The following is a 27,372-nucleotide window of genomic DNA, read 5'->3' on the forward strand; positions in this document are numbered from 1 at the left end:
CTTTCCGATTCTGTTGTTTTCCTCTGTTTCTTTGCATTGTTCGCTGAAGAAGGCTTTCTTATTTCTCCTTGCTATTCTTTGGAACTCTGCATTCAGATGCTTATATCTTTCCTTTTCTCCTTTGTTTTTTGCTTTTCTTCTTTTCACAGCTATTTGTAAGGCCTCCTCAGATGGCCATTTTGCTTTTTTACATTTCTCTTCCATGGGGATGGTCTTGATCCCTGTCTCCTGTACAATGTCACGAACCTCTGTCCATAGTTCGTCAGGTACTCTATCAGATCTAGTCCCTTAAATCTATTTGTCACTTCCACTGTATAATCATAAGGGATTTGATTTAGGTCATACCTGAATGGTCTGGTGGTTTTCCCTAGTTTCTTCTGTTTAATTCTGAATTTGGCAAGAAGGAGTTCATGATATGAGCCACAGTCAGCTCCCGGTCTTGTGTTTGCTGACTCTGTAGAGCGGCATTTTCAAATAACAGCAGTTCTTCAAAGTTGGTAATGGCCATCATTTGTCCCTGTTTTCTGAGCAAACAGTGTATCCTACTAAAAGATACAAAATATTTTATACAACATTATTTTTGAAAGATTGATTATTTTAGTGTCTGGGTTTAGTTTGGAGTTAAATCCCTCTTAATAATGAAAAACATTTACATCAGTGGGTATCTTTTTGGATATCTGTGTTTCTTTAATTTGTTGGACATTCTTGTACCTTGGCCAAAGAGGAGTATTCATGCAGGCAGAATTGAATTTACTACTATGCATTTCACTTGTTAATTAAAGGTAATTTTCAAGGCATTGGAACATTATCATTGCTTTTAGTGAATATACCAGTTTATTTTGGTATTTCATTTTATGAACACAGGATTCTTCATGTGAACATATTCTTAGTATCTCGTTTTTATTTTGGGCCTGTAATATTATTTAAACATAAAAAAATGTAGAAACTTCATATATTATCTACCATGTATTAACATATCTCTTCCTTAGTTTTTAATTAGTACTTTAGCTCCTATCTAGCAAAATTATATCCCATCTTGTATTTTAGTTATAATTTTGTAGAACTCTATTTTGTCATGTGTTTGTAACTGGATTAAAAGCTTCTGAGGGAAGACAACATTGCTTCTTTTTTTTTTTTAGATCTACTGTGTTTCTTATTGAGCCTAGTTTGCACATAGTGCTTCCTCAGTGAATGTTTGACTGGTAACAGAGTGGACTTTTTGTAATTAGCTTCCTTCAAATAGATGTCAGTTCATTATTTCAACCTAATGGAAAGTTTGGTTTTCTTCTGTGTAGTGACTCTGAAAGCTTCCCAGGTGACACTAGTGGTAAAAAGCCCTGCCTTCCAGTGCTGGAGATGCAAGAGATATAGGTGCGATCCCTGGACCTGGACCATCACCCGGAGGAGGGCATGGCAACCCACTCCAGCATTCTTGCCTACTGAATCCCAGGGATGGGGGAGCCTGGTGGGCTGCTGTCTATGGGGTCTCACAGAGTCGGACACAAGTGAAGTGACTTGGCAGCAGCAGCATTCTATTGATTCTTTGGAGAAAGTGTGTAAACAAAAGAAGTCTTTTTTTTTTTTTTTCTAAGCAATGTGATATTTCTGACTTCTTCCTAATGAGAAAAATCATCCCTGATAATTCTGTATGTAGTTTGAATATTATTGATGACTTTCATTGTATTTTATAGGCATGAACATTTCTGATTCATTTCTATGTCAGAATCTTTTTAAGGATTTAGCTTCAAAATTGATGTTCTGTTGTAGTCAGAAGACGACAATGGATTGAATATTTTTCTGATTGATATGGTTAATTTTTTAGCTGTACTGTTCTTACTCATTCAGTTGTATCCAACTCTTTGTGACCCCATGACTGTAGCCTGCAAGGCTCCTCTGTCCATGGGAATTCTCCAAGCAAGAATAGTGGAGTGGGTTGCCATGCCCTCCTTCAGGGGATCTTCCCAACCCAGGGATAGAACCCAGGTCTCCTGCCTTGCAGGTAGATTCTTTACCATCTGAGCCACCAGGGAGGCCTAATTTCTTAGCTGTGCAACCTTATTTTTTTGCTGCTGCTACAGGTATTAGCTCCCAGACACTGCCATTACACAGTGTAGAAGCACAGACTCCAAAATCCTTATACCTTAATAACAAATGACTCTAATCTAGGTTAACTTCATTGCTTACTTTATTCAAATGTAGAGGTCCAAACATAGGCAGTCAACACAGTGGTACTAGAATGCTGAAGCTGCCAAAGTTCCATTTCAAAACGTCAATAGATATATACTCTAAACTCACTGTTGAGCGATTCAGTGGGCATAATTCAGCTCTGAGCCTCTTTACTCAGGAGGAAGAGCTGGCAGAATCTCTCTGAATATGATGATCCTGATATCCTCCCCATATTATGTCTTCTTTCTTTTTCCTCCAGTTGGGGAATGAGATGATTGACAGTAAGATCCTTGGAGGTTGATCATAACTGCTTTCAGTGCCCCTAGACCTTGAAACAATTGATAGATATTCATAGGTATAGACTCGAGGTGTTTATTTTAGGAGAGTAAATAGCTTAAGCAAAAGTGCAGTTGCAAGGGTGGATACAGAATTCCTACTTAACTTTAGCTCTTAGACCTCATTTCTTCCAGAAAGCTTCCTATGACTCTGTCAGTCTGGGTGTGTCTAATCAGGGTTCCCTAGTTAACTCTTCTACCTCTTTATGGCTCTTACCACAATGTTTGTAACATGTGTTTGTTTGATTCTCTCTTCATGAGATCATAAATGTTCTGAGTTCAGAGGATATGTCTATTTTATTCACAGATCTATTCCCAACACCTATCATACTACCTGTTGTCAGACAGGATCTAAATAAATGCTTATGTTTGACTTGCCATGTTTCAAAAGTCACTATTTGTGAGAGGCCAACTTGGACCTTTTTATCCAGTGACATTAGGAAAGATCATATTTCTTAGGTAAAGATTCCCTATTCCAAGAATGTGGGGATAAAATAATTAATTTCTGAATTAGTAGAGGTTATACACCAATAGCCTTACATAAAGCTGGACTAAGGCTGTTTTGTGTGGAGCATTGGTGTGTTTTCCACCACCATTTATCAGTTCCTCAATTCTCTTGCACCAACTGGGTATCCAGCAATTCAATTCAGTTCTGACACTGTCTACCTGGAGTTAGTGTCAGTTTCCATAGGTTAAAGGCTTCAGTCCCTCAAGACTGCCCTCACTTCAGATGCGAGTTGCAAGTTCTGAGTCACCCATACTTCTGATGTGCAATAAATTGGTGGTTCCTATTGATTATCTTCTCAGGATTGATAATTTGTTAGAATGGCTTACAGAACTCAGGAAAATACTTTGTTTTTATTTACTGGTTCAGTAAAAAGCATACAGCTGAGGAATGACCAAATGGAAGAAATGCATAGGGCAAGATTTGGAAGGTTAGAGTGCAGATCTTCTGTGCATTGACTGAGTGAGCTGCTCCCCAGTATTTTGAGTTGTTTATTAGCCTAGTGGCATTCCCCCTCCCCATTTCTTTGTTCTAAAGGTTTTATAGAGCTCAATCTCCAGCTCCACACTCCTCTCTGGAGGTGGGTTGGGATTGAGGTTAAAAGTGCCAACCCTATAGAAAATCTTAACAGACCCATCACAAGCATGGAAATTGAAACGGTAATCAGAAATCTTCCACCAAACAAAAGCCCAGGTCCAGACGGCTTCACAGGTGAATTCTACCAAAAATTTCGAGAAGAGCTAACACCTATCCTCCTCAAACTCTTCCAGAAAATTGCAGAGGAAGGTAAACTTCCAAACTCATTCTATGAGGCCACCATCACCCTAATACCAAAACCTGACAAAGATGTCACAAAAAAAGAAAACTACAGGCCAATATCACTGATGAACATAGATGCAAAAATCCTCAACAAAATTCTAGCAATCAGAATCCAACAACACATTAAAAAGATCATACACCATGACCAAGTGGGCTTTATCCCAGGGATGCAAGGATTCTTCAATATCCCCAAATCAATCAATGTAATTCACCACACTAACAAATTGAAAAATAAAAACCATATGATTATCTCAATAGATGCAGAGAAGGCCTTTGACAAAATTCAACATCCATTTATGATAAAAACTCTACAGAAAGAAGGAATAGAAGGAACATACCTCAACATAATAAAAGCTATATATGACAAACCCACAGCAAACATTATCCTCAATGGTGAGAAATTGAAAGCATTTCCCCTAAAGTCAGGAACAAGACAAGGGTGTCCACTTTCACCGCTACTATTCAACATAGTTCTGGAAGTTGTGGCCACAGCAATCAGAACAGAAAAAGAAATAAAAGGAATCCAAATTGGAAAAGAAGTAAAACTATCACTGTTTGCAGATGACATGATCCTCTACATGGAAAACCCTAAAGACTCCACCAGAAAATTACTAGAGCTAATCAATGAATATAGTAAAGTTGCTGGATATAAAATCAACACACAGAAATCCCTTGCATTCCTATACACGAATAATGAGAAAGTAGAAAAAGAAATTAAGGAAACAATTCCATTTACCATTGCAACGAGAAGAATAAAATCCTTAGGAATATATCTACCTAAAGAAACTAAAGACCTATATATAGAAAACTATAAAACACTGATGAAAGAAATCAAAGAGGACACTAATAGATGGAGAAATATACCATGTTCATGGATTGGAAGAATCAATATAGTGAAAATGAGTATACTACCCAAAGCAATTTACAAATTCAATGCAATCCCTGTCAAGCTACCAGCCACATTTTTCACAGAACTAGAACAAATAATTTCAAGATTTGTATGGAAATACAAAAAACCTCGAATAGCCAAAGCAATCTTGAGAGAGAAGAATGGAACGGGAGGAATCAACTTGCCTGACTTCAGGCTCTACTACAAAGCCACAGTCATCAAGACAGTATGGTACTGGCACAAAGACAGACATATAGATCAATGGAACAAAATAGAAAGCCCAGAGATAAATCCACACACATATGGACACCTTATCTTTGACAAAGGAGGCAAGAATATACAATGGAGTAAAGACAATCTCTTTAACAAGTGGTGCTGGGAAAACTGGTCAACCACTTGTAAAAGAATGAAACTAGATCACTTTCTAACACCGTACACAAAAATAAACTCAAAATGGATTAAAGATCTAAATGTAAGATCAGAAACTATAAAACTCCTAGAGGAGAATATAGGCAAAACACTCTCAGACATAAATCACAGCAGGATCCTCTATGATCCACCTCCCAGAATTCTGGAAATAAAAGCAAAAATAAACAAATGGGATCTAATTAAAATTAAAAGCTTCTGCACAACAAAGGAAAATATAAGCAAGGTGAAAAGACAGCCTTCTGAATGGGAGAAAATAATAGCAAATGAAGCAACTGACAAACAACTAATCTCAAAAATATACAAGCAACTTATGCAGCTCAACTCCAGAAAAATAAACGACCCAATCAAAAAATGGGCCAAAGAACTAAATAGACATTTCTCCAAAGAAGACATACGGATGGCTAACAAACACATGAAAAGATGCTCAACATCACTCATTATTAGAGAAATGCAAAGCAAAACCACAATGAGGTACCACTTCACACCAGTCAGAATGGCTGCGATCCAAAAATCTGCAAGCAATAAATGCTGGAGAGGGTGTGGAGAAAAGGGAACCCTCCTACACTGTTGGTGGGAATGCAAACTAGTACAGCCACTATGGAGAACAGTGTGGAGATTCCTTAAAAAATTGCAAATAGAACTACCTTATGACCCAGCAATCCCACTGCTAGGCATACACACCGAGGAAACCAGAATTGAAAGAGACACATGTACCCCAATGTTCATCGCAGCACTGTGTATAATAGCCAGGACATGGAAACAACCTAGATGTCTGTCAGCAGATGAATGGATAAGAAAGCTGTGGTACATATACACAATGGAGTATTACTCAGCCGTTAAAAAGAATTCATTTGAATCAGTTCTGATGAGATGGATGAAACTGGAGCCAATTATACAGAGTGAAGTAAGCCAGAAAGAAAAACACCAATACAGTATACTAACACATATATATGGAATTTAGGAAGATGGCAATGACGACCCTGTATGCAAGACAGGAAAAAAGACACAGATGTATATAACGGACTTTTGGACTCAGAGAGAGAGGGAGAGGGTGGGATGATTTGGGAGAATGGGAATTCTAACATGTATACTATCATGTAAGAATTGAATCGCCAGTCCATGTCTGACGTAGGGTGCAGCATGCTTGGGGCTGGTGCATGGGGATGACCCAGAGAGATGTTGTGGGGAGGGAGGTGGGAGGGGGGGTCATGTTTGGGAACGCATGTAAGAATTAAAGATTTTAAAATTAAAAATAATAATAAAGCTTTCAATAAGGAGTCTCTCCCCATTCCCCCCAGAAATTTAAATAGTGAAAAAAATATAGAGGCTCTAGTTTCTGCTAACAATTAATATTGTACTAATCATTTGAATTTCCAAACTCTGTAAATTGAATGGATAATCTTGAAGCAAAGGTCATAATTTATTTGAATCACAAATAATGTTAAAGATTAACTTTTGATTGTTTTAGAAGAATAGCCTTTGCTTTTCTCAGGTCACATCTAAAAATTTCATAGATAAAAATATAATCACTCAAAAAAAAAAAAAAAGTGCCAACCCTTTAATCTTTTGGCCTTCCTGGTTACCAGCCATATCCTGAGGCTAGTGACCCACCCTAAGTCAGCTTATTACCATAAACACCGAGTCCATGACTACTGGGAAAACCATAGCTTTGACTATTTGGACCTTCGTTGACAAAGTGATGTCTGCTTTTTAATATGCTGTGTAGATTCGTCATAACTTTCTTCCAAGAAGCAAGCGTTTTTTAATTTCAGGGGTGCATCTTTATGGGGTCACTTGTAAGTTTCCCATTTGCCATCGTCCCCACTCTTCATGCAATGAACGTGCACGGGCTTACACCTGACCTGCAGAGCCCTTGCAGACATTACGACTCACACTCTTAGTAAAATGTACGAGTCTTGGTTTAAAATTTAGGAATACAAATATCCATTCAATTTGAAAATGCATCACCTAGGGGGACTCAGAATTGAATCTTTTCTTTTATCTTGAAACCTCTTTCTACTAGAATTATCCAAACTATGTTCAGAGATGTGATTGAAAATGTCTTAGACTCAGCAGTTATGGCAAGGCAGATATGTATGTAATTATCCAATTAAGTCATGATGTCCTGTTTATATTAATAACAGTATTATTTGAAGCACATGACATTCTCATCTTTGTAGCTTAAAAATTGTTACATATTGGCAATTTCATGTGGTTCCTAAATATTTTTGTATGGCTGAATTAAGTAGTATCACCAGTTGAGGATATGTCATAGGGATTCTTTTGGGGGGAGTTAACTCTCATTTGTACCCCAGTCTTATCATTCATCCTGTTGTTTGCCGTTAGAAAATAGGCCAATAAATGAGTATAGTTGTAAGTAAATGGTGGATTTGTGATTGGGGAAAAGTACAGTACAAGTCTTGTCTTGTTTTCATACAAGTGCTTTTAGTTACATTTCAGTTTTGAGCAGCACATTTTTCAAGTAGAAAGGACTGTTGTGTGATCAGACCACCCAAAATGGCTGTTCTCTTGCTTTGTACGTCCCCTGCTAAACCAGGGCCTGCTTCACTTGACTGACCTTCTAACATACTTGCCCCAAGCCCCAGGTAGTGACTGTTCTTATCAAAGTGATGGTAAGGGGGCATGCTCTTCTGCTACTTTCCCTGAGGAACCCATCTGATGTCAGTTTCCCCAAAGATATACCCACTGAATGCAGAGTTCCAAAGAATAGCAAGGAGAGATAAGAAAGCTTTCCTCTGTGACCAATGCAAATAGAAGAAAACAATAGAATGGGAAAGACTAGAGATCTCTTTAAGAAAATTAGAGATACCAAGCAAGGAAATATTTCATACAAAGGTGGGCACAATAAAGGACAGAAATGGTATGGACCTAACAGAAGCAGAAGATATTAAGAAGAGGTGGCAAGAATACACAGAAGAACTACACACAAAAGATCTTCATGACCCAGATAGCCACAATGGTGTGATCACTCACCAAGAGCCAGACATCCTGGAATGTGAAGTCAAGTTGGCCTTAGGAAGCATTACTACAAACAAAGCTAGTGGAGGTGATGGAATTCCAGCTGAGCGATTTCAAATCCTAAAAAATGATGCTGTGCAAGTGCTGCACTCAATATGCCAGCAAATTTGGAAAACTCAGCAGTGGCCACAGGACTGGAAAAGGTCAGTTTTCATTCCAATTCCAAAGAAAGGCAGTGCTAAAAAATGTTTAAACTACTCCACAATTGCACTCATTTTACATGCTAGCAAAGTAATGCTCAAATTCTCCAAGCCAAGCTTCAGCAAATTCACATGAATGATGAACTTCCAGATGTTCAAGCTGGATTTAGAAAAGGCAGAGGAACCAGACATCAAATTGCCAACATCTGTTGGATCCTCGAAAAAGCAAGGAGATTTCCAGAAAAACATCTACTTCTGCTTTATTGACTACGCCAAAACCTTTGACTGTGTGGATCACAACAATTTGTGGACAATTCTTAAAGAGATAGGAATAGCAGACCACATTACCTGTTTCCTGAGAAATCTGTATGCAGGTCAAGAAGCAACAGTGAGAACCTGACATGGAACAACAGACTGATTTCAAATTGGGAAAAGAGCACGTCAAGGCTGTATATTGTCACCTTGCTTATTTAACTTCTGTGCAGGGTTCAGTTCAGTTCAGTCTCTCAGTCATGTCCGACTCTTAGTGACCCCATGAACCACAGCACACCAGGTCTCCCTGTCCATCACGAACTGCCGGAGTCCACCCAAACCCATGTCCATTGAGTCGATGATACCATCCAACGATCTCATCCTCTGTTGGCCCCTTCTCCTCCTGCCCTCAATCTTTCCCAGCATCAGGGTCTTTTCCAATGAGTAAGCTCTTCACATCAGGTGGCCAAAGTATTGGAGTTTCAGCCTCAGCATCAGTCCTTCCAATGAACACCCAGGACTGATCTCCTTTAGGATGGACTGGTTGGATCTCCTTGCAGTCCAAGGGACTCTCAAGAGTCTTCTCCAACACCACAGTTCAAAAGCATCAATTCTTCGGCACTCAGCTTTCTTTATAGTCCAGCTCTCACATCCATACATGACCACTGGAAAAACCATAGCCTTGACTAGACGGACCTTTGTAGACAAACTAATGTCTCTGCTTTTTAATATGATGTCTAGGTTGATCATAACTTTCCTTCCAAGGATTAACTGTCTTTTAATTTGATGGCTGCAGTCACCATCTGCAGTGATTGTTGAGCCCCCAAAAACAAAGTCTCTCACAGTTTCCACTGTTTCCCCATCTATTTCCCATGAAGTGATGGGACCAGATGCCATGATCTTAGTTTTCTGAATGTTGAGCTTTAGGACAACTTTTTTAGTCTCCTCCTTAACAGATGGTATTGCATATAGGAGTCTCTTCACTCTTTCTGGAATTTAAATATGATCAAGGTGTCAAAACTTTGAGCCCTAAGAGATCGTAATTGCTAAATTTTTAGTGAGAAAGTACTGTTGCTTAAGATAATATTGTATTTCACAAACTGTCTTATCTCTTCATTTCTGTGTGTCATTCTCATATGAACTCTGCCATTAGAACTGAAGTATTCTTGTGAACATTTAGAAAGTTTCCACAATGTTAAGTATGCTCTTGTTCTTTCCACCAAGGTTACTGGTAATCAAGAGTATCCATGTAATAAATTTAAAAAAGTCATAGTCTTGGAACTTTGAGTCCAATTTTATGGGTGTTTTGGATCTAGGCCTTAGATTATATGTGAGGAATTTATTTAGGCCATTTTATTGTTTTTTAATACTCCATTGGGTAAGAGAAAGGAAAGTAGAGGAAGTAGAATTTGAACAAATCACTGAAACTAATGATTATTAATGGTGTTTGCAAAAGATAAGCAGAGGAAATGAGCAGTAATATGATAATCTGGAATGCTAGCAGCTGGCATTCCAGACTCATAAGGGATAATTGAGAATAGTCTATATTCATGGCAAAGATGCCTTAGATTTTAGACTTATTTTATAGTTCTAGTGCTTTATTCCTAAAGCATCAGATTGTTTATTTAATGTCTTCCTTTAAAGTCAGCTGTATATTACAGATTTTTGATCAAGATTATACCAACAGTCTTAATTAAATTCTACTCTTACTTAGGGTAACCAGCCATTTTAGATTGCCTGGGGTTGTTGAGAGATTTTCTAGGACGTTGGACTTTCAGTGTTAAAACTGGGAAAATTTCAGGGAATCTTGGACAGATGGTCACCTTCCTTTCTTTCAAAATTAACTGAGTGGAGAAAATCTCGATATGATAAAGTTATTTAATCACCCTGTAAATTCTTTACACTTAAAGTTTATGAAATTTTAACTTGAAAATGTTATTTCAGGAAAGCATTTCTTCTATGGAAGGTTAATTTTGTTTTAATTGCTTTGGCATTTTAAATGTAAATTGATTTCTTGGTCATTTTTCAAAAAGACCTTAATTTATCCTTTGGTTAAGAAGATAACAACAACCAGCAAGGTGATATGCTATTAATAATGAAAATGGTAGAAATAAACTAATTAAAAATACTCAGTGTGGGAATTCTGAAAAGATAAACATGGATAATCAGTGCTTTTAGAAAAGTACTAAACAAATAAGAAAATAGTCCTCTTCTTTTCTGAAATTATGTGTGATGTTTGTTTTTGAAGTAATTAGCCCAATGACTGTTGCATAAACCTTTCTTTCCTTTTTATGTAGCAATAATATATAGTCCTGTCCTTGAATGCTTGTAGTATGATAGAACTTTAAAAAATTTATCACCACACTTTTGGTATATATTTTTCTTTTCCTCTCTTTTTTTAAAGGAAGGTCAAACAAAATAGTGTGATCAGGCATCTAATTACAGACTATTAACAGCATGTGCTGTGTGCTAATCTTTATTCTGAACTCACTTTAGGTATCAGCCTACTTTTCTCAACAAGGGGGCACTTAAGTTAATTGCTTCATTAGAAACATGCATTTAGCCTTTTCTGATCTGTAAGTACAACTCCTTGGCATAGCTGCAGAAGTTTGAACACCTGCAGCCCAAGCAGCCTGAAAGGAAGCCATAACTTACTATAAAGGAAAATGAAAGAAGCTCAAGTTCAAAATGGTGTTATCAATGATACAGTGTAGTCACTAACTTGAGCTGACCTAAGAGACTTGGCTTCTGCATGGCTTCTTATCAGCATCCAAAAGGGCATACAAAATTCTTTGTGAACTAATTTAAAAAGCGTCTTGTTTATTCAGAAGCAACTGTGAATGATATTTGTTCAGAGTCTAGATCACATCAATTGCATACCAGCCAACAACTTATTTCTCTTCTAAGAGAGAAGCCAAGTATCAAAGATACAAAGTACTAAAGATAAGCTTCTCAATTCTCAACTGTTCTGAGCTCTCAATAAAGCTACTGATGGACAAACTGGGGCGGGACCCAGCTGTTCCCACCTGCAAGCTTGTCTCAGATCCTTGGCTCTGGCTGGGAGAGGTGCTGATACTAGTCTGACCTTTAGTGCCCTTAGAAAACAAAACACAGGCTTTCTTATGGCCCTGATCAATCAGTCCTTCCGAAGAGGATTCCACCCCCTTTCTTCAAGTACTAGTCTTGAGGCAAAAAACCCCACGGCTATATTTCTGTTAAGTGCTGGTGAAAGCAAAGAGATCCTTGATTCGCTCTTACTGAATCTTAAAAGACATTCCAAGTCATCTTTTTTTCTGTTTCTGTGGTTGAGTCTTAGAAATTTTGTATTTGATAGTTAATGAGATGGTGACCTCAGTAAGTAAATGAATGAAGTGCTTTCAAAATTGGTTCAAATAGTATATTATAAGGAAATTAAGACTCAGTTGATATAAGGAAAACATTTATAAGGCTATTGAGCCATAAAATACTTATAGGATGCTGAGTTGTCAAATTTGGACTTTTAATATATCAAGTCCTTAAGTGTGGTAACATCCAAAATTTCAAATATAAGTTCACTAGAATAACAGAATCTTTAAAATAAAATCATTTATTTTGCTTTCATTTAGTTTATTTAGTTTGATCATTCGATTTATTTTCTGTGGTAAGTATCTATAGAGTTAATCAGAAAATTGGAAAATATCTCAAACATAAATAATTCAAAGATCTCAAAACTAATATATGACCCCTGAATGTCTTTTTAACATTATTGAGATTAAAGCCTTTTATATTATTGTGGAAAGCAGGATTTACTGATAAGCATCTGAAATATTGAATTTTAAATTATTTTTTCTATAATTAGATATGTGTTACTTGTTTCAAACAAGCTAAGAAATAGCAGTGATACCAATTGCTGTTTTAGGGTATTTCTGAGTTATACTAATGGTAACAATAGCCAGGGTTCTTCAGGCACATTTTAAGAAGAAATGGTCTATGTAAGTGTGTGTGTATGTACATTCTGTAGAGGAAAAAAGAAAAAAAAAAAGGCCTATATCAGTAGTTTGTATTACCTTCTGCCCTCCCAGAATTGTGGGATTTGGGTCCATTAGAATTATGTAAGCCTCTAAGTATGTCTTTTTCAATGATTGGCATAGAAAAGCAGTAACAGGTTTTCCAGTCATTTTCAAATTTGGGAATTACAGAGCATGTGGGGTAATTTACTGCATGTTTAGTGTATTGACTTATTGATTTAAAAGAGAATATTTACAAGTGGATGAAGCATTTCAGAATTAAGTACCTCTAGGCAAAGAAGACCTCAATGTAGGAAAAATTATTGACTAAATGAAATATTTAAACATAATTATATTTTTTTCGGTGATTATGTTGTAGTCAAACCTACAAATTTGCATATTTAAAATATGTTAGCATACTTAATTGATGTGACTGTAAGTATGGTTATCCCATAACTTTTTTTCACTGGGAAGAAGAATAATTTTCTGAGTAAACTTTAGGTTAGATATTATTGCTAATTCATCAATTTAGAGGTATATTACACTCTTAATTTTAGATATTTTTTTCTTTCATTCTGGCCATTTCTCTGCTTCCTTGTACTTTTTATGTACAGCTCTAGTATTCTATAATTAAGCATGCCTCTCAACCTATCAGCAGACAGAGAAATCAGCTTAGTTTTGTGAAGAGCTGACAGAATGAGTTGTTTTTATTTTCATATTCACTTGTTGAGAAAAATATGATGCTTTATTTATGAGAACATAATAGTTTTAAATTGAGAAAGCAGATTAAAATAGCTTAACAGTTTGGCTTTGATGAAAACTTATCAGTTATTAATGAAATAGCAATTAATAATTTACCTTTGGAGTATCATATTATTTAGATTGGTCATAATAATTTGAGGCAATTTTATGCTGTTCCCCCAAATAAAAGATTGGAGTATTCTTTTACCTTTCTTGGGATCATCTGGTAAGAGATTCATGCTATGTGATTAAAGAATAACTCTCTCTAGTTTTTCATCTTTGAAGTGTGTGCATTGTTCCTGGTTTTGACTTTTTATGTTTTTTTTGGCGTATTTGTAATTTTTATGGTATTTCTTTAGTTTTGTTTGTTAGCTTCTCTATAGCTTGTTGTGCTGTGCCGTGCTTCGTTGCGCAGTCATGTCCAACTCTTTGTGACCCCATGAACACATGGGGAGCCTGTTCAGTGCCTCTGTTCATGGGGATTCTCCAGGCAGGAAAACTGGAGTGGATTGCCATGTCCTTCTCCAGGGGCTCTTCCCAACCTAGGGACTGAACCCAGGTCTCCCACATTGCGGGCGAATTCTTTACTGCCTGAGCCACTAGGGAAGCCCAAAAAGACTGGAGTGAGTAGCCTATCTCTTCTCCAGGGGATCTTTCCAACGTAGGGATTGAACCAGGATCTCCTGCATTGCAAGTGGATTCTTTACCAGCTGAGCTACCAGAAAAGCCCTTCTATAGCTTAAGGTTTTACAAGGACTCTCTTGGTACCCTTATGACTTAAATGGAGTTACGAGCAATACAGCCAACTAATAATAGCAATTGATGTCTGAGAATCTTGTTTCTAATGGCAAGCCACAGAAGTCCAATGCTTCAGCTTGTTCTACTCAACATTTTACATAAGTGATTTTAATACTAAGAGGTTATCAAACTTTTAAATGGCAAAACCATAGAGAGATTATAAATGTGTTGGATCACAGTAACAGAATCACTATTCAATGAACCTTGACAAGCCAAGTATATAATATGAAATTGCACACCTGCAAAGAACAAACAAAACAAAAATTGAACCTTGTACACATATTCAGTCACATGATTTATGACTAAGGTAACCTAGCATTGCAATAAGAAAGGATAGTCTTTAATACATAGTGCTGGGTCAATTAGATATCCACATGGAAAAAATCTAGTTTGATCTCTTGACAATTGAAGTACAAAATTCAGTTCCAGATGAATTGTGGATCTAAATATGATACATACAGTTATAAAACTTTTAGATAAACATAGAAGAACATCCGTATGGTCCATATAGTCAAAGCTATGGCCTTTCTAGTAGTCATATATGATATAAGAGTTGGACCATACAGAAGGCTGAGTGCCAAAGAATCGATGCTTTCAAACTGTGGTGCTGGAGAAGACTCTTGAGAATTCCTTGGACTGCAAGGAGATCAAACCTGTCAATTGTAAAGGAAATCAAACCTGAATATTCATTGTAAGGACTGATGCTGAAGCTGAAGCTCCAGTACTTTGGCCACCTGATGTAAAGAACTGACTCATTGGAAAAGACACTGATGCTGGAAAGATTGAAGGCAAAAGAAGAGGGTGGCAGAGGATTTCAGTAAGAACGTCAATATGAAAAATACAACTTAAGCATTGGCAAGATTTAACAGATATTCCTTAAAGTAGGATGTTCAAAGTGCAATCAAGATATGAAAAGAATTCACATCTTTAGTAATTAGGGAAATGTGAATAAACCACAATGTAGTATCACATACCCACCAAAATGGCTAAAATTATAAAGATGGGAAATGTGTCTAAGAACATGGAGTGATCAGAACTCTCATATACCAAGTGTGTAAATTGGTACAAACCTTTTTGACAATTTTTGGCTGTGTGGTACTAAAACTGAGCATATGCTTATCCTTTGATCCACAAATTACACACATATACTCATAGGTATATACCCAACAGAAAAACTTAGGTATTTGCTAGCATGTCTGTGGCAGCACTATTTGTGACAGTCAAAACCTGGAATGTACTCAAATGCCTGTCACTAGTGGATAAGTGGATAAATAATTGTCCCATATTATTGAATATTGTACAATTGTGAGCATGATCTACAACTCTAAGAAACTATATGGATGCATTTCTTAGACATAATGCTGAAAAAAGGAAGCCAGACACAAATAAAATGCTGTATTACATTTATGTGAAAGTGCAAAAATAAAATGCAAATCTCAGTTAAAGAAAGTAGTTTTGGGGGACGTAGTGACTGGAAGAGGGGTGTTGTAAGAATGAGTTCTGGGGCCATGATGTGCTGCTTCTTGATCTAGGTACTGCTTATATGGATTTGTTCAGTTGAAAAGCTTCCAAGTTGGATTTTAGATATGTACTTCTGCCTGGATATAAATAGTTCAATGTTAAGTTTTTAAAATGTTGAAGACAGTAATTTTTATTCAGCTATACAACGTGGGCAAATCGTTTCTCATTTATGAGTCTCTGCTTTTCTTATTGGTTAAAATTGTGAATCAATATTGACTAGAACTGTGATTTACAGAGTTTATGGTTGGCTATTAAACAACTTTTTTTTACTTATTTCCTTAGTGCTTTGTATAACTCAAGAGACCAATACAGAAAAGTCACTATTTGATAGTCACAGTTTCTTGCAAAAATATTTATTTTTTCTTTTATGACAGGTGATCAGAAATGGAAAGAAAAGTAAGCAGAATCTATCTTGCTTCTGAACCTGATATAATTCATTTTCTACAAGTTGCTTGGGAGAAAACACTAGGATCTGGTTTTGTTATTACACTTACTGATGGGCAGTCAGCATGGACTGGGACAGGTAATATTAAAAGTGAATTTTTTAATAAAAATTAATGTAATGTGCTATATTTCAGTCCTCAGTGCTACTTTAAATTAAATATTTAATTGATATTGGTTAAAATTAACATTTACTTGTTACTGCTGTCAAATTTACACATAGGTTTGTAATATTAATGCTGTTTTCTATAAGTGACATTAATAGAAATGAGGAAAAATACCCTTTTAAGTCACAGTACTTGATCAGAGTTTTAAAAATTATCACTTTATATAAAACATATAAAATAGTATTTTTTATATGTATCATTTCTTAGCACCCCAGGGAAATACTGAAAGGAACAGGAGGGTGAATTGGCTAGGCCAAAGCTTAGGAAAGTGAAGTGGTATTTGTTTTCTTTTAATTTCATATTATTGTTTGAATTATTTTCCAGTGAACATAAACTACATTTGTAACAAAATGAAACAGAACTGTTAATAATAGCTTAAAATTTTGTAAACCATGTTTCAAACCCATATGTGGGTTTTTGGCTATTATTTTATGAAATCGACTTTTGATTTTTTTTTGTCTTTGGTAATAACTGGATTAAAGATTTACTGATCTTGGCCCTGCCCATTAAAGCAAGACCCAGTTTTCCCCGCAGTCAGTCTCTCCTATCAGGAAGATTCCATAAGTCTCTATCCTTATCCCTCAGAGGAGAGGCAGACAGAATGGAAGCCACAATCACAGAAAACTAATCAAACTGATCACATGGACCACAGCCTTGTCTAACTCATTGAAACTATGAGCCATGCCATTTAGGGCCATCCAAGATGGACAGGTCATGGTGGAGAGTTCTGACAAAACGTGGTCCTCAGGAAAAGGGAATAGCAAACCACTTCGGCATTCTTGCTTTGAGAATGCCATGAACGGTATGAAAAGGCAAAAAGATATGACACCAAAAGATGAACTAACTCCCCAGGTCGGTAGATGCCCAATATGCTGCTGGAGAAGAATGGAGAAATAACTCCAGAAAGAATAAAGAAATGGAGCCAAAGCAAAAAGAACACCCAGTCGTGGATGCAACTGGTGATGGAAGTAAAGTACGATGCTGTAAAAAACAATATTACATAGGAACCTGGAATGTTAGGTCCAAGAAAGTAAATTAGAAGTGGTCAAACAGGAAATGTCAAGAGTGAATGTCGACATTTTAGGAATCAGTGAAATAAAACTGAATGGGTGAATTTAACTCAGATGACATTATACCTACTACTGTGGTCAAGAATCCCTTAGAAGAAATGGAGTAGCCCTCATAGTAAATAAAAGAGTGTGAAATGCAGTACTTGGATGCAATCGCAAAAATGAAAGAATGATCTCTGTTTCCAAGACAAACCATTCAGTAACACAGTAATCCAAGTCTATTCTCAACCACTAAAGCTGAAGAAGCTGAAGTTGAACAGTTCTATGAAGACCTACAAGACCTTCTAGAACTAACAACCGAAAAAGATATCCTTTTCTTTATAGGGGACTGGAATGCAAAAGTAGGAAGTCAAGAGATACCTGGAGTAACAGGCAAAGTTGGCCTTGGAGTACAAAATGAAGCAGGACAACGGCTAACAGAGTTTTGCCAAGAGAACACGCTGGTCATAGCAAACATCCTGTTTCAACAACTCAAGAGAAGACTCTACACATGGACATCACCAGATGGTCAATACCCAAATCAGATTGTTTATATTCTTTGGAGCCAAAGATGGAGAAGCTCTATACAGTCAGCAAAAACAAGACCAGGAGCTGACTGTGCCTCAGATCATGAACTCCTTATTGCCAAATTTAGACTTAAATTGAAGAAGGTGGGGAAAACCATTAGACCATTTAGGTATGACCTAAATCAAATCCTTTACAACTGTACAGTGGAAATGACAAATAGATTCAAGGGATTAGATCTGATAGAGAACCTGAAGAAATATGAATGGAGGTTCATGACATTGTACAGGAGGCAGTGAACAAGACCATCCCCAAGAAGAAGAAATGCAAAAAAGGCTGTCTGAGCAGGCCTTACAAATAGCTGTGAAAAGAAGAGAAGTGAAAGCCAAGGAAAAAGGGAAAGATATACCCATTTAAATGCAGAGTTCCAAAGAATAGCAAGGAGAGATAAGAAAGCTTTCCTCATCCTCAGTAATCAGTTCAAAGAAATAGAGAAAGACAACAGAATCGGAAAGGCTAGAGATCTCTTTAAGAAAATTAGAAATACCAAGGGAACATTTTGTGCAAAGATGGGCACAATAAAGGACAGAAATGGTATGAAGAAATGGTATGAACCTAACAGAAGCAGAAGATATTAAGAAGAGGTGGCAAGAATACACAGAACTGTCCAAAAAAGATCTTCATGACCCAGATAGCCATGATGGTGTGATAACTCACCTAGAGCCAGACATCCTAGAATGTGAAGTCAAGTGGGCCTTAGAAGCATTACTACAAACAAAGCTAGTGGAGGTGATGGAATTCCAGTTGAGCTATTTCAAATCCAAAAAGATGATGCTGTGAAAGTGCTGCAGTCAATATGCCAGCAAATTTGGAAACCTCAGCAGTGGCCACAGGACTGGAAAAGGTCAGTTTCATTCCAATTCCAAAGAAAGACAATGCCAAAGAATGTTCAAACTACTTCTCAATTGCACTCGTCTCACATGCTTGCAAAGTAATGCTCAAAATTCTTCACGCCAGGCTTCAACAATACATGAACCGTGAACTTCCATATGGTCAAGCTGGATTTTGAGAAGTCAGAGGAGCCACAGATCAAATTGCCAACATCAGTTGGATCATCAGAAAAGCAAGCGATTTTCAGAAAAACATGTACTTCTGCTTTATTTTCCATACCAAAGCCTTTGACTATGTGGATCACAACAAACTGTGGAAAATTCTGAAAGATGGGAATAGCAGACCACCCTAGCTGCTTCCTGAGAAATCTGTGTGCAGGTCAAGAAGCAACAGTTAGAACTGGGCATGGAGCAACAGACTGGTTCCAAATTGGGAGAGGTTACGTCAGGGCTGTATATTGTCACCCTGCTTATTTAACTTATATGCAGAGTACATCATGCTAACTGCTGGGCTGGATGAAGCACAAGCTGGACTCAAGATTGCTGGGAGAAATATCAATAACCTCAGATATGCAGATGACACCACCCTTATGGCCGAAAGTGAAGAAGAACTAAAGATCCTTTTGATGAAAGTAAAAGAGGAGAGTGAAAAAGTAAGCTTAAAACTCAACATTCAGAAAAGTAAGGTCAAGGCATCTGGTCCCATCACTTCATGACAAATAGATTGTTAAGATTTTGGCTTCCTGTACTGAACAAACTTTCAAACAGAAAATTTTACAGTGCACTGGAAGATGGCCTTTTGTTTTCAAAGATATTTAAGTTTTCCTTTTCACAAATGTTTAATACCCTTTATTATTCACTTTATTTTCTTGAGTGAATTTTAATTATAAAATATGTAACTACATAGCATAACATTGTTTCCATGTTTAGTTAAAGCTTATACATAAATGTAATTTGGTTTGGCACTTTATAGATAGACAATAAGATGATTAAGAACATTGAAACAATTAAATAATTGAAACATGAAAATGAATTTCCTTCCTATACCTCATCCTGTTTTTGTACAACTTTTTGATTTCTGTAACCTTCAATTTGGGTAATTTTTTTTTCTCTTTTCATTTGAGTGAAATTAAAAGGAAGTGGGGTTTCTTTTAATCTCCCACACACTAAACTCCGTGATTTCTTTTCCATTAGCAATGTTTTATCTAATGAATGTTTTGGGGTCTAATTATCATGTGGTCTATCATCACTTCAACATTATAGAAGGTTATATCACAGGGTTAAATCACAAAGTGGGTTAATGATTGATGATTGTTGTTTGACTTTCATAAGAATTAGTCAGCAGTAAGAAGCTTGTATCACTCATCTTGGAGTAAAATTCACTGAAGAATAAACTGAACTTTGTCAATACCTTTATTATCAAATAATTATATCTGCTTATATTTGTTCTAAACACTGGTATTTTTGGTGACTTCAATGGAAATTATGTTACAGAGTCAGTAGAAAAAGGATTTTTAATGAATGAAGAGTAGTGAAGTGGGTCCATGATGTGATGACTTATTAAGTCTGTGTATCTTCTCAGCTCTGACACAAACTTAGAATATATAATCTTTCGGTTCATTCTACATCAAAATCCAAAATAAAGAACCCTCTTTCCTTACCTTCATCTTCACCTACCTGCAGATAGTTTCAAAGTGATTCTTTCTTTTATCCTACCTGCCTGAAAACAATTCCTTATTTTTTGTTGGTTTGCTCACTTTTTTTGCCATATTACGTCGTTCATCTGTATCCTTACTGAATTTTATTATTTCCATGGCTTTTATCCCCAGTCGCTGAAGTTTTTAAAAGGAGCATTGAGTGCTTACAGCTGTGCTTCCTCCAGTGCAAAATTCAAAACTGGTGACCAAATTGTTTTTCTAGGATTGAAGTTCTAAATAGGCAGTCAGAATTTCACATGGACTATTACAGGAAATGTTCAAGTAAATTTTTTTCTTAAACTGGTACCTTGTTTTAAAAACATATCTTTTAAAGGAGAGGTGCAGATATAAATAATTTTCTTTCATTTGTTTTCTTCTTCTCAGGAAATATTTCATAACACTAACCAATGCAGGATTCACAGGTGGAGTAACATATGGGCATATCTAAGATAGTATCTAAAAAGATATCTGAAAAGATATGTAAGATGTCAGCACTTGAATCAAGGCTCCATAAGGCTGGCATTTTTCTCTGTCTAATGGTTGTTATCCCTGGTGCCTAGAATAGTGCCTGGCACATAATAGATGCTCATTAAGCAGTTTCAGAATTTGCTTGTTGTTTAGTCGCTAAGTTGTATCCCACTCTTTGCGACCCTATGAACTGTAGCCTGCCAGACGCCTCTATTTCTTTCTCCAGGGAATCTTCCCAACCCAGGGATTGAACCTTTGTCTCCTACGTCTCCTACAATGCAGGCGGGTTCAATAAATGGATTGAATCAACATATTCCATTAAATATTTTCAGGAAACTATCTTTTCATTGTAATGAAATTTAAAATACTTTTTATTAGATGGTGTATCAGTAGACATACTTTATTATTTTTAATTTAATTTTTGTTTTATATTGGAATATAGTTGATTTACAATGTTGTATTAGTTTCAGTTATACAGAAAAGTGATTGTTATGCGTATACATATATCCATTTTTTTTTTTCAGATTCTTTTCCCATGTAGGTTATTACAGGATATTGAGTAGAGTTCCAACTATTATACAGTAGAGCTTTGTTGGTTAGCTATTTTATATGTAGTAGTGTGTATATGTCGGAGAAGGCAATGGCACCCCACTCCAGTACTCTTGCCTGGAAAATCCCATGGATGGAGGAGCCTGGTAGGCTGCAGTCCATGGGGTTGCTAAGAGTCGGACACAACTGAGCGATTTCACTTTCACTTTTCACTTTCATGCATTGGAGAAGGAAATGGCATCCCACTCCAGTGTTCTTGCCTAGAGAATCCCAGGGATGGGATTGAAGTGACTTAGCAGCAGCAGCAGCAGTGTGTATATGTTAATCTCAAACTCCTATTTTATCCCTCCCCAATTCTGCACCTTTCCTGTTTGGTAACTATAAATTTGTTTTTGAAGTCTGTTGAGTCTCTTTCTGTTTTCTAAATATGTTCATTTTATCTGTGTGTGTGTGTGTGTGTGTTTTCTTAAGTTTTTCTATAGTTACATTCAAGATAGTTTCTATAGATTATTTCCTATTTCTCTGTGAAATATCAATAATATCTTTCTGTAGGTACTTATACTCTTCAAAACAACCCAAACAGAAAATATTAAATTATTCCTCAGATAAAAAGCATTTGTCTTCTTACATGTTTTTTCAGAAGAGCTAACAGAGTATTTGAAAAATCAATAGATTTGATATTGGTGATCTTCTTAAATGTGCAATGCTTCAGAGGGAGAAAAAAATATGTGGAAGTATTTTAGAAGCTGTAAAATTGCACAAGAATATTTTTATTTTTACCTTTTTTCAGAGAATGTGTTGAGACTTATTTTCAATATCAGAACTTATTTAAAACTCATTATAAAAGATACATGGATGCATTCCCAGACTCTCTTCCTCATTGCCCATCATGGGGCTTCCAGACAGTTGCTGGCACATGGACCAAAGTTATGGAAAGCTGTTATATTTTAAAGGATTCTTTAATCAAGATTTTATTGTTTATATACTATTTCATACTAATGTGTTAATTTTTAATATTATGGAAGTAAATAGTTTAATGTCCCATATGTTTCACCTCAAACCAGAACAACCAGAGAGATATAAGTATGAATCCCAGTTTTATCACTCACCTTCTTCATGGTCCTTGACCATTACCTGATCTCTCTGAGTCTTACTTTTATCATTTGTAAAATGAGAATATCTGTCTTTCATTGTTGTAAGGAATAAAATAGATAAAGTGAAAGTTGCTCAGTCGTGTCTGACTCTTTCGACCCTGTGGACTCTTCAGTCCATGGAATTCTCCAAGCCAAAATACTGGAGTGGATAGCCTTTCCATTCTCCAGGGGATCTTCCCAACCCAGGGATCAAACCCAGGTCTCCTGCATTGCAGGTGGATTCTTTACCAGCTGAGCCACCAGGGAAGCCCCAAAATAGATAAATGTAACCTTAAAAAAAAAAACAAACTATAGAACTATATGGGACTTTCATCATTGTGATCTCGAGTTGACATGGGAACCCAACCACACATACATTCCAAATAAATATTAGATTATATCTTGTAATTTTAAAAGGCAATAAACAGACACATCGCAGTCTTTGAATATAAGAAAGAGAATTCCCAGGTGTCGATTGTGAAGACTTATCTGAAAACCAAAAGAGTTAATGGGAGCTAAAGAACTAAGCTGATGGACTTCTGAATAGATACGCATCTAATGACTGTGGTTGTAATACCTGAGAGGAATGGCTTTTTGAGACTTTAGGCCTTTTAGGAATTGGAGCTGAACTGTAAAGATAAAGTAACCTGGAACTGATCCTATTAATAAAATCTTTAAGCAACAAATAACAAACAAAAAACTACCCTGGCTTAGAGATGTAGCATAGACTCACAGTAGTCAGTAAGGGCTCATTAGCTCATTTAATTGTAATGAGTAAATTAAAAGTCCCAGCAGAAATCAGAATCCTGTCTGTGTTATGTATGTGTGAGGGGTAGGGGCTAGAATTTGAACTCTCTATTTTCCACAAGTGTAAAAACCAAGTGAAGAAATTAACTTCCAAAACTGATGCAGAACTGGTGAAACCTGTAAGGACTCCAGGAAAGACCAACCAGCAACCTTTGTTTATGGCTCCCTCTGTTTGCCCGATCACTTGATACTCTGGCTAGAGGAGAGCCATGTTCAGACTTCACAAAGCACAGAAGGGAAAAGAAAGCAGAATGAGAATGTGTCAGCAGCTAGAAGAAATGGAATTAATACTTTAGGAACCATGCAGAGAGACTGATCTGAATGAGATCTATAAGATGTCATATATATGTATATATATATATATATATCCTTCAAATATTGAAAAGAAGGCCAGAACAAGATATTATGAAAAAGAAAAAATGATCTGAAATTTGGACATATAATCATTGAAGTAAAAATCACTATGGATGAGTAAACCATCAGCTTTAAATATACCTAGATGAGATAATTGATAGCCAGATATGTAATATAATGTATACCATAGAGGAGACAATAAGTATTAATTCCCTTTCCTTTCCTTCCTCTAAGTAGTAAGACTCTCTTTATCTACTGTTTTTATTGTTGGCACATAATAAGATGAGAATGAACTCCGTTTTTACTTTCATTCGACTCTACCTATGTGAGTGAGAAATAGACTATAGGCTATTTAATCTCTTTAATAATTGAGTCAAGGAAGAAGGATGTTTTAAAATACTGAGTTTATTAATCATTATAGCAAATGCTTTCTTCTGCTATGACCTTGGAGCAGGTACACAAGATGGTTGTTTCCGTGGTAATTTATAATCTGTGACTTCATCTGAGGACAGAGAAAGAATGCAAAGAGTCTAATGAGATTTGAGACTAAATGTATTTATCAAAAATTGCTAGTTCAGTTAAGAGGTATAATTTGACTTAAAGATGTGTGGTGTGGGCATTGATTTTATTTTTGTTTAAATTTCTGTTGCTTAATAATAAATTAGTAGCAACAGGTAAATATTTCTTTTCTTATGTTTAGAAATTTATTTTCAAATAAGACTTTTTACTACTCTTTCTCACAGTTTGTGAATCAGACATTTCCCAAGAAGCTGATGACATGGCAATGGAAAAAGAGAAATATGTTGATGAACTGAGAAAAGCACTGGTGTCAGGAGCAGGACCAACTGACACATACAAGTTTAATTTTTCTAAAGAATCTCATCACTTCTCCTTTGAGAAAAACTTGAAAGATGTTTCAGTAAGTAAATCTTTCCATAATGTTGTAAGTGGTAAAATGTCAAAGAGTACTTATGGAGAAATTATTTAAGTAACTAGCATATTATTCCCAAATGAAGTCGCTCAGTCGTGTCCGACTCTTTGCTACCCCATGGACTGTAGCCTACCAGGATCCTCTGTCCATGAGATTTTCCAGGCAGTAGTCCTGGAGTGGATTGCCATTTCCTTCTCCAGGGGATCTTCTCGACCCAGGGATTGAACCCGGGTCTCCCGCATTGTAGACAGACGCTTTACTGTCTGAGCCACCAGGGAAGTCCTATTATTCCCAAAACACCTCAGAAACAAAAGTTTGAAAAGTACTTGGAAAAATGCTTCAAAGTTAGTCATTAAATGCTTTACATTCATGAATTGTGAAAAATAATTCTTGTAAGGTATATTTCATTTTTAGTGTTTTAAAACTAAGTTGTATTAAGATAATTACATGAATGAGCAGTTCTGAAAAATGACATCAGAAGTTTTAGATCATGAGACAGGCTTATTGAATTTGGGGAAATACTAATTTTAGAGAAAGAAAATAATATATTTTTCTTTGAATATGTAACAATTATGACCTGTTTTCTTCTTTATTAAAATGTACTTGCAATTACAAAATGATATAGTTAGGTAGAGTAAGATATATGTTTATATAAATTAAGGTATTTTATTTACATTTTCAAAATTAGAAGTATTAAAATAGAAGGAAATAACTTTCAACCCAACCTTTTCAAAGCTTGCAAGCTGTACAGACAAGGAATCTGCTATTTGTTCTGTTTGATTTATACATCAGTTCAAATCAAGGTTTATTTATGAGAAGTGTACTACTTACCGTTTGTATATCTTAATTCATGTTAGTATAACTAGAGGTTGAATTATTTGTTTTTTTGTCAGTCATTTCTCAATCAGATATTAGATCTATAGTAGAAGAAAAAGAGGGCCATCTTTACTACATTAAGTTTAAAGACAGTTATTGACAGTTTGTACTGGAACTAAGTTGAGTTTAAAAAATTCTTTTTAAAAAACTCTTTAATTCAGAATGATTAAAGGGATTTCACCAATTAGAGAAACATTTGAAACAACAGATGGAATCATTACTTTGAAATATATATTATCCTATATAGAATAATGCAGAGAGCCTGGCTTTAGTAATTATTTCTATTTAGAAAATATATATTTATTGTACTCAACTGCCAATTTATGTAAATTTCAATATGTTGAGGTCCTTAAAAATGGTAATTTAAAATAGGTAAATAATGTTTGAAATGGCTAGTAAAGTTTCATTATTTGTCACAAAATATTCTTTCCTGTGTATATCAAGTGATGTTATATACTATAGGACTGCTGACTGTTTCTTCTAATATTTTGAAGCAGATCATTGTCAAATTGGGAGTAATGCCTTTTCCCACTCAACAAACATTTGTATGTAATGATTAACGTTATTTCATGCAGTTTCGGGTTTTCAACTGTTTTGTGTTCACTGATGCATAACAAACTAAGAGTGTGAGAGGTACCTTTTGGGAAATTGAAAGGATTTTAGTATCTTTGACATGATGAAAAGGAGGATTTGGTCCATTGGGCGTGGATGGAGTATTTGCCGTGCTTGGTGATACATCTGATCTTGGTGCCTATGTGAGGAAAGTCATCATGACTTAAGTCCTGTACAACTGGCTTAGCCTGTGTCAGACTCAAAAACTGTGACAATAATCCTGAAAGATAGTTTGCTTACTACCCCAAAATTAATCAACTTCATCAGAGCCAAAGCCTTGAAACACTAACTTTTCAACAGGTTTTCTTAAAAAAGTAGAAACAGAGTAAGAAATTCTTAGTAATGCTGAAGAGTGTAGGTTGCCGAAGGCTCATGCTCTGAAGCACTGTGGTGCAGCTTAGATAGCTACCTTGTTATTTATTAATTTGCCTATGAGAAAGAAAAAAGGCTACTCTCTCAGAACAGTTTGACAAGGAGGAGTTTTTGACTTGACTTACTTGAGAGATATATATTTGGATATGTCTGAATGAGGTAGAACTTTCAGTATGAGGTTCTGCAGTCAGCTTCATGGATGCAAATGAAAATCACAAGTTTATTTGGCCAAACTTCCATGGGAATCTTGTAGTGCTTTACGATGTGCTTCTGCAGATTGAATTTCAGAGTGACAGTATCTTGTAAATTCATTTGGTGGCAAAAATATGCAGACAGTTGGAAACATGGCAGAATACTTTTTAAAGCTAATTTTGCTTTAGATGACCTAAATATGTAAAAGGTATTCGTAATCCTTTCCTTGATGACACAGACATCTGATTGTTGCCAAAAATAACCTCCTATACTTACAAGATAAGAATGAACATAGATTCAGCTCAAAACCTTATAATGAATTCTGTTGTTGACATAAGGTTCCTCTCCCGAAGAATATTCCATGAGTTCTAAGTACATTTGCTACCAGTTTCATACCTAGTAGAGTCAGGATCTGGGGGCATTTGTTGCCATAAATTCAGGAAGTTTTATATGTGTAATTCTGTGTTGAAGATCACTGCATAATTTGAACATTTTGGGTATTCAAGTCACATAAGACTTATTTGAATTTACCTTTTTATCAAATTTTCTTTGTTTTTCTATTTTTAAAAAGGAAGTAAATACTAATTTTTATATTAAAGAAGAACTGGTTCTTTTTGAAATATTGCCTTGTGTTTTATCAGTGAAAGAATTGTCAGTTTCCAAACCAATGAAATATTTAATATGTATAA

At 35.9% G+C, this 27,372-nt stretch overlaps 1 protein-coding gene across 2 annotated transcripts in view; it reads left to right on the forward strand.

The window, feature by feature from the left end:
• The window catches only part of XRCC4 (X-ray repair cross complementing 4), a 291,910-nt gene that overhangs the window by 16,903 nt on the left and 247,635 nt on the right, over positions 1–27,372 (forward strand). The window contains exons 2-3 of one of the 2 annotated variants that reach the window (XM_069592579.1): positions 15,995–16,143; positions 24,444–24,619. In XM_069592579.1, coding sequence (XP_069448680.1) covers positions 16,005–16,143; positions 24,444–24,619 — 315 coding nt within the window. In that variant the 5' untranslated portion in view covers positions 15,995–16,004. The remainder of the gene's footprint in view (positions 1–15,994; positions 16,144–24,443; positions 24,620–27,372) is intronic. The other variant, XM_069592580.1, reaches the window with a different exon arrangement.

This window comes from Ovis canadensis, chromosome 5 (genome assembly GCF_042477335.2).
Source record: "Ovis canadensis isolate MfBH-ARS-UI-01 breed Bighorn chromosome 5, ARS-UI_OviCan_v2, whole genome shotgun sequence".
Lineage (NCBI taxonomy): Eukaryota > Metazoa > Chordata > Mammalia > Artiodactyla > Bovidae > Ovis > Ovis canadensis.